Source organism: Microtus ochrogaster, chromosome 6 (assembly GCF_000317375.1).
Source record: "Microtus ochrogaster isolate Prairie Vole_2 chromosome 6, MicOch1.0, whole genome shotgun sequence".
Classification (NCBI taxonomy): domain Eukaryota; kingdom Metazoa; phylum Chordata; class Mammalia; order Rodentia; family Cricetidae; genus Microtus; species Microtus ochrogaster.
Window position 1 is genome coordinate 83,460,853 of NC_022013.1, and position 8,911 is coordinate 83,469,763.

The window sequence follows — 8,911 nt, forward strand, 5'->3', positions numbered from 1 at the left end:
TATAGTGGAGCTGGTAAGATGGGTCAGAGGGTAACGGCACCGCCTCCAAGCCTGAGGACCTTCGTTTTCAGTCCTCAGAACCCACATGATGGAAGGAAGGAAGCAACTCTTAGACATTTCTCCAGCCTCCACCTGAATGCAGTGGCATGTATGCACCCATATAGCCACATAAAGAACTTTTTAGTTAAAAATTTAGTTTTTGGATTTTAAAGTCTTTCATGTATATGAATTGACTAGCCATGCTGTGGCCATGGATGCCAGAAGAAGGTGTCAGATCTCCCAGAATTGGAATTATAGATGATTGTGAACCACCATGTATGGGTACTAGAAATCAGACCGAGCTTCTCTTGGAAGAGCAGCCAGGGCTATTAACCACTAAACCATCTCTTTAGCCTCTGCAGAAGTATTTTTTAAAACTATGTAGTGTTTGATTCTGCCATATAATCTACTTAGAATATTACTAAGGGTGATTTGTGTGTATAGTGCTTATGTTCCGTGTTGAAATTCTAAACTTTTCTGATTCTTGTCATTTTTAGCATCTGTAATTATGAACTGGGAGGAATTGGCTCCTTGGGTTTTAGATGAGGGATTAAAAAGCAACATGGTTTTGTTTTGTTTTTTGGTTGTTTTGTTTTTTGATGTTGTTGTTGTTTAAAAAGACATGTCATACTAATTTCTGACCTCTACATGAATATACAGAAGAAAATACAAACAAACAAATAAATAAGTACAACTTCTTGAGGCTCCTTTTGATCTCAACAAGTTGGGTTCAGTATTACTCTCCTTGTAGTCAGTCCTATAGCACAAATTCCTCCAGCTCCATGAGTATCAGTGGTTTGCCTTTACAGCTTCTTGCACGTCAGCCTGCCTCTTACCCTAATTCTCCAGATTGAACTCAGTGCACTCTACATTGATTGTGGAGTTGGTTCTACTCCCTTAGTCATCAGCCTTTCCTCTTCTTTAAAAACCAGTGAGTGATGTGCATGCATGAATCTTTAATGCCTCAAACAGCTCACTTTTCTCTCTTATTCAGAATGGCACCAAACCTCCATTGGATGAAGATGTAAATTTGGAAGCAATTGCCAATGACCTTCGTTGCAATTGCTATACGTGAGTATTTAAGTCTCTGGTCTCTTATACTCCTCTGGAGTATAGTTTCTTCATCAACAGGAAAGAAAAAGATGCCAATTTCTTAGGTTGGAAAAACTAATGAGGTTTCTTGTGTAGCACCTTATGTAGTGTCTGTCTGGCTCTTGCCGCTTCCTTCTCAGAGGATAGCTTACCTGTGCGTTTGGATGCTAAATTCCTGACATAGACTGTTCCTGTTGGTACTCAAGCTTCCCTGGCCACATTGTTACCCTTCACTCTTAGTTCTACTTTCAGAATATGTAAAGCATGTGCCTTTCACTAGATAGCATTTTCTTTAAGTACATCTGCACAATGGAAGTTAATCTGCATACATGTGCACATTGAGCCTGCAACAATAGCATGACACCTGATATTTCTATCATATTAAAGCCCTGTTGTTTGTCCCTAACATCTTTGGTACTTAGTATTTGCCCCTACAGCAAGAGTCAGATAATACTGGACTTCCCACAAAAAGTAAGGTGAGTCAGTGTTTCCGTCATTGAGGGCTTCGGTGCTGTTGCTCAGCAGTGTAAACTTAACTTCCAAGAGCTAGTCGTGAATGGTAGCGTAGACACTTGATTATTTGATGTTTTGTTCGAAAGAATTTTTGTGGATCATGTTAAAGCTGAGTGTAGGAAAGCTCCAGGCAACACTGATGTTTCATTGCCTTCTTAGGACTCTACTGACCCAACCTGTGATTATTACTTGGAATAATTATATAAAGAAACTTTGTGTGTGTGTTGGGGGGTGTACACATTCATCCAGGTGTACAAGTGCCTATGGGGGTCAGAGAACCTTAGGTGCTTGGGTGTTGTTCGTCAGCCTCCTTGTTTTTTGAGACAGGGTGGGTTTTGGTTTTGGTTTTGTTGTTGTTTTAAATACTGGAGCCCATGCCTGTTAGACTGAGCTGACTAAGCTCATCAGTGAACACCAGGGATCTGCCAGTCTGCCTTTGACTGGGTTTCTTTTTCTTTTTCCTTTCCTTCTTCTTTTTCTTCTTCTTTTTTTTTTTTAAATGTGGTTTCCATGAATTGAATTCAGGTCATTGTACCGTAGCCTCTGGGTAGATGTTTTATATCAACATTAATATCTATGGCTAAGTTTTATTTTTTATTTTTCATTGTATCATACTTTCCACAAATTTCTTTCTTTTAAAGGTTAAAAGTTCTCTAAATGAAAGCTAAAGGCTTTTTCCTGCTGTTCCTAGTCAGTTCGTCCCTTCATTCATTACTTTTTCTTCATTGTTAAGTATAATTGAGCATCTTTTAGAATACCTAGGAATGCATAAGAACATGTCTTTTATTACAGGGGTGCAGACCTCTCTGCTTTGGTACGAGAAGCTTCTCTCTGTGCCCTAAGACAAGAAATGACCAGACAGAGGAGTGTGATTGGAACAGGTATGAGGCTCTCTGAGGTCTCTCCATTCTAGTTTATCAGTCTGGATATTTAACAGCCCTGCTGCCTTTCAGGTGTTGCTTTTCTAGCATTTCGTAAAACTGTGTGTAATAAAGATGCCTTTTGGATGAGACCTTTAGGAACTGCTGTGGAATATTATGTACACTCGACGTGATAGTGGTTATTTAGTCCCTCTTAATAAGCAGATTGTATTCTGTCAATATGCACAAGTGATTAGATAGAGGCAAATGTGTTTGTTCACTGCCATTATCATGAGTGTGGCGGTGGTGGTGCACGCCTTTAATCCCAGCACTTGGGAAGCAGAGGCAGGGGGATCTCTGTGAGTTCAAGACCAGCCTGGTCTACAAGAGCTAGTTCCAGGACAGGCTCCAAAACCACAGAGAAACCCTGTCTCGAAAAACCAAAACAAACAAACAAACAATTTGGAAAATCTTAATTCTTTTACTAAAATACAACCCACTTGCCTGTTAAAATTCAACCGAAATTGTAAAGATTAAGAAATACCTAATTTTTCATATATCAAAATTTTCCTTTGAAGTATAAAATCAGATGACAACTTTTATCGCTCAGTGACAGAAATTTTCTTAGCATGTGCAAGGCTCAGGATTCTTTTCCTAGCACCACAAAAGCCAGGAAGTCCAAAGACAAAATCCATGTATTCTCTTATGGATGATATGGTCCCTTTTCAACACATTTGTTGTTTACCTCACATTTTAATAGTATTTTCGGTGTTACTATTTGGGCATGTGTGGCCTAAATGATTCATTTGTGACCTGTATTCCAGCAATGCCTAGTACAGAAGTAGCCCTTACTCTGCCTGGGTGTCTCTGAGTGCTTTGTAGTGTACAGATGTGCTCTCATGGGAACTTCAAGTGTGTACTTGAGTTTAAAAGTCTCCTTTTAAACGTGTGTGTTTATGTCTGTGGTGGTCAGGTGGGGGGAGAAATGTGCACATGAATGCAGGTACCCTCAGAGATCACAGGGGCATTAAGATCCCCTGGGACTGGAGTTATAGGTGGTTGTGAGTCCCCTGACATGGGTACTGGGAACTGAATTCAGGTCTTCTGTAAGAGCGGTGTGCACTCTTAATCCTGAGCCACCTCTCCTGCTCCACTTCCACGAATCTTAAAGCTAAATATTGTTACAGCAACGTAGGCTTAGCATAACATAGATTTATTGGCACACTTGCATATATTTATTAGGGTATTTTTGGGGGTGTTTTTGGTTTTTGTTTTAATGTTAAGATTTAGTTATCGAAACTTCTTTTTTTTTTTAGAAACTACATCCTGTTCCTTTTGGAAATTATTGATGATATACAAACTTAGAATATTTTATGGACAAAAATCAGAGCTTCGTTTGGTTGTGTACCTGTAATCTTAATGCTAAAGAAGCCAAAGCAGAAGGGTCTTAAGTTCATGGGTCACATGATAAGGCTCTGTTATATCTTCCTTGCTCCCACCTCCCACGCCACCAATTCCAAAATCATGTATGCTACTTTGTAAGCTGAATCTTACCACTTTCTTAGGGTATATTGGTGACTACAAGTTAGCAGGTCTTTTCTCATGTATTGGAGTTGCTACTCAATTTTCTGGTTGTTGCTTATATGCACATATAACGAATTCTGCCATCTCTGCTTTGCTGTGGCTTTCATTTTTAGCTCCCTGGTCTTTAAAGACTTTGTACACTTGCCCAAACCATATCTAACCCTGCTATCTAACTGATCAGTGACATGTTCAGCAACATGTATTACTTTGTTTTCGATAACTCGGTTATCTTAATATCTGTTTACTATTTTGAGTATAAATTGCTAACACTTAAGTTATCTTGTTAACATTGTAAACCAAGTTATATTTTAACATTTAGCTATTTTATCACTTAACCTGATAAAAATTACAACCCTTTCTAATCCAGTTTTGTGATGTACATGTCTACCGTTAGTATTTTTATCTTAGAGAACATCTAGCCTTTGTTTCTCAGTAGTGTGATTTTTGTGTTCAAGAATATACCCTAGGGTAATAATACAGGTTTCTGGTTATTTCTAGTTCTATTCACCATCTCTACTTAAAAATCTCTTATCGATTCTGCCTGAGACCACACTGGCCATTTTTGAAGGTGTGAGCAGCCTTCACAGCTTGACTTCAACTGTTTTTCTTCCATCCCAGTACCCTAAGAGACAGAGTGATTCCTAGCAGTCCTGTTTACCCAAATGAATGGAGAGATTCTCATTGAGGCAGGGCTGGGGAGGGGCATATGTAAATGTGCTTGAATAGGTTCTACCGGATCATCCATTTCAGTCTTTCAAGTTACTGGGCTGTACTGAGGTGTGTATTTGTGCCTTCCTCCACAGGTGAGCTCAAGGTCAGCCATAAGCATTTTGAAGAAGCTTTCAGGAAAGTAAAGCCATCTATATCAGTAAAGGTGAGAAACTTTCCTCAGTGTCTTGAAAAGAGGACGGAAATTACATCTGTGAATAGGAACTTAGAAATTTTGTTAATTTATTTTTTAGTGAGCAGTGGTCTCTTTTTATATCCTAAGCTAGCCTCAAACTCATGAGCCTCCTGCTTCAGCCTTCCAAGTGGCAGAATTACAGACATGTGCCACAAGACTCCTTCACGAGCACATATAATAGCAGGCCAAAACCTTAACTGTCGTATTGTGAAATGGTATAGCTACTTGAACAAAACATCTCTCAAGTTTATTATTAAATAAAAAGCTTAGGAATTGTGTCTGCAATATGTTAAGTATAGGAATGTGTCTCCGTATGCTATTTATGTTACAAAGGTGAAATAATTAATTGTAGTTTTGCTTATGTTTCCAGAAGGAGAGGTTACAGTATAGGAGAGGTTACAGTATAGGAGAGGTTACAGTACATTTACTTTGTGCGCGTCTGCCCGTGTGCTCATGCCAGCCTGTTGGAGTCAGTTCTCACCTACCACGTGGGGACTTAGGTCACCAGGCTTGGCAGCAATTGCCTTCATCCACTGGGCCATCTTCCTGGCCTAAGTATACATATTTCTAACACTTCATATGCATATTTTTAACATTTCTGACCTCTTTGCCTATCCAGAAGGAAAATTTAATGGAATTGACTTTGTTAACTCATGGTTTTTGATGCTGTTTGTTTAGGTTTGGGTGTGTGTTGTGTGTTATTTTGATTTTGTTCGTTTGTTTTGGTATTTGAGACAGCCCAGGCTGATCTCGAACCTCCTGTCTAATTGAGGATAACGTTAAATTTCTGATCCTCCTGTCTATACCTCCCAGTGACGACATTACAGACATATGCCACCACATACTTTGCTTTATGTGGTGTTAGAGGTTAAAGCCAGGGCTTTGTGTCTACCAGGCAACCAGTCTGCCAGAAGAGCTACATTCCCAGTCTGTGTCTGGTTTTTTTTTTGTTTTTTTTTTTTTTTTTTTTTTTTTTTTTTTTTTGGTTTTTCGAGACAGGGTTTCTCTGTGGTTTTGCAGCCTGTCCTGGAACTAGCTCTTCTAGACCAGGCTGGTCTCGAACTCACAGAGATCCTCCTGCCTCTGCCTCCCGAGTGCTGGGATTAAAGGCGTGCGCCACCACTGCCCGGCTGTGTCTGGTTTTTGGGGCAGGGTTTTACTCTGGCTTGGGCTGTCGTGAGCTCATGATGATCCTCTATTTGAGATTCCAGAGTGTGAGATTGTAGGCATGAGCCATCCCACCTAGCAAAATTGGCTTTTCTTAAATAGATTTTTCTTTTATTCTTTACATTTATTTGTGTGTGTGTTTTGGCGTTGGGGGTTGAGGGGGCTAGGGGAGTAATAACTGTACTACAGCATGCAAGCAAAAGTCAGATGTCTTAAGAGTTGTATCTTCTTCTCATGTGGACTGTAGGATTGAACTCGGGTTGTTGGTCTGGCAGTAAGCGCTTTCATCTTCTGAACCGTCATGCTGGCCCCAGGATATATTCTAAATAGCTGGAAGTAAATAGAACATATTGTAAGTTTTCCCTTGGGATAAATAGGTAGGAGTAGCATTACCATCTAACTGTGGGGGAGGTCAATATTGACAGTGACCTGCTGCATACCTAACTGGATTGACAGGGAGTTGAGGATGTGAGATGCTAGGTGTCTCATATTTTTTTTTACATTTTTTTAATGTTTAATGCTTTCAGCCTGCTTTATGGCTGTCTTTTTTTTTAAATATTTATTTATTATTTATTATGTATACAATAGTCTATCTGTGTGTATGCCGAAGGCCAGAAGAGGGCACCAGACCTTATTACAGATGGTTGCAAGCCACCATGTGGTTGCTGGGAATTGAACTCAGGACCTTTGGAAGAGCAGGCAATGCTCTTAACCACTGAGCCATCTCTCCAGCCCCTAGATGTCTCATATTTTGTACTGGAAGCTGGAACAGTCACGTTGGGAGCCATTCTGGTAGTTTCTTGGAGTGTTAACACACTTTAGAAGCGTTTACTCTTGTCTCCTGTTTCCCTCCGGACTCAGGGTAGTTTACAGGTCAGTGTCTCCTGGCCTGGTTTGCAAACTTCCTGGACAGTGATGGATTGTGGCACATCCTAGAAGGGAGCATGTAGAGACTCAGGATGCAGGAGCAAGGCAGAATCACTGGGTCCACAGCTGGGGCTTCTGTAACCAGTGCCGTAGGCGAGAGTCGTAAACAGTAGAGATTGTGTTTTCTCCCTGGTCTCAACCAGGGAGATCTGAGATCAAGGTGCTGTCTTGTCAGAGTTCTGAGGTTTCTGTCCCGCAGGTGTCGTCTTCTTCCTGTCTTCACATGTCCTTCGTTGTGCATTCTGTGTGCAAACTTCCTCTTGTACAATAACCCCAGTCCTGTGGGACTGAGGTTTTACCCTAACCACCTCTGCAGAAACCCTGTCTGTGGGGGCAACCACACGCTGAGGTCCTAGGGGCTAGGGCTTCAATATGGAAGTTTGCTGGTCACACGTCTTACCCCATAACTGATTGGTCCGCACTATGTGGTGTTTTCTGTCCTCACAGGATCAAATGATGTACGAAGCTCTGCAGAGGTCCCTCAGTCAGTGACGTTTCAGTACCTGGCATAAAGGTGTCCAGTGCATGGAACTCACCAAGAATCACCCTTACTCTGAAGGGTCTGTTCTCAGCCTGACACAGATGACTTCATTATAAGCATTTTATTTTCAAATTATTGAGACCCAACTGGAGAAGATGATGTTTCCCATCTGACCAACTTTGTGGAAAAACTACCTACCTCTTCATTAAGAAAAAGAAAGAAAAGGGGACTGATAAAGCCTTTTTCAAATAAAATTTTATTTTGAAATATCTTGATCATATGTAAAGTTACAAAAAACTTTTCCTGAGAAGTGGTCACCTCACTCCTCATCACCCCAGATACACATTCATGTAGGTTTTCTGTAAACCAGGATATTTTCCTATATAACCAACTGGTCAAAAACACTGACACATTGCTACTATTATCTAGTTCCAGCCGTCTTTCTCAGCTGCTCTAATGTCATTTCTAGTAAAAGGGTCTAGTCTAAATTAGCTATTCCAGTGTGTTAAGTCTTCTAGTTCCCTTAAATAGTTTCCAACAGTTTTTTTTTTCTTATTGGGTTTTTGTTTGGAAACAGTTTGTATGTGTCCTTGACTTGCCTGGAATTTATATTTAGCATAGGCTGGCCTCCGCCTCCTAAGTGTTCTGTGTGCCCCCAAAGCCTTTTGGAGTTCATAGGTCAGTGATTGGGTTCACTTAGTTTGCATCTTTTTGAAGATAGAGTAATAAACTGCACTGTCTTGGGTGGTAATGTAATTTCAGTGTCACTTAAGACCATCACTCTGGTTACATGATTCAAGGGCTTCTGATAAGCTTCTTTGTAGGAAGGTGTTTTCACCTCTTACACATGCATTCCACCCTCACAAGATTCAGAGTATAATTTTTTTAAATTTATCATTCATTTTTATGATTTGATTTTCAGATTGTCTCAGATTGTGTCTTTAGTGGATTTCTAAGATGTTTTGTAAATGATTTTGTATCATGATTATTTCATCAAACCATTTAATTGTTGCTGTCTAAAACAGGTCTAATTACTTCATTTTCTTCCTAAGTTTTTATTCAATCTCATTGTACAAAGTCTTTGAGATTACTTTTAAGAATGTTATTGATGGGGCTGGAGAAATGACTTAGTAATTAAGAGTACATAGTGCCCTTTTAGAGGACCAAGTGTGATTCCCAGCTCTTACATAAGCAGCTCAAAACTGCCTGTACTCCCAGCTCCAGGAGATCCTACACCTCCGACTTCCATAGGCACCTGTGCTCACGTACATGCAAACTCCCCCCCAACACACACTTTTTTTTTTGGTTTTTTTGAGACAGGGTTTCTCTGTGGTTTTGGAGCCT

The 8,911-nt window shown here is 40.2% G+C and overlaps 1 protein-coding gene across 1 annotated transcript in view; it reads left to right on the top strand.

The window, feature by feature from the left end:
* The window catches only part of Nvl (nuclear VCP-like), a 52,442-nt gene extending 43,542 nt beyond the window's left edge, over positions 1-8,900 (top strand). Inside the window, exons 20-23 of the mRNA XM_013346966.2 lie at positions 1,034-1,110; positions 2,437-2,525; positions 4,892-4,962; positions 7,534-8,900. Coding sequence (XP_013202420.1) covers positions 1,034-1,110; positions 2,437-2,525; positions 4,892-4,962; positions 7,534-7,578 — 282 coding nt within the window. The 3' untranslated portion in view covers positions 7,579-8,900. The remainder of the gene's footprint in view (positions 1-1,033; positions 1,111-2,436; positions 2,526-4,891; positions 4,963-7,533) is intronic.
* Positions 8,901-8,911: the final 11 nt, after the last annotated feature.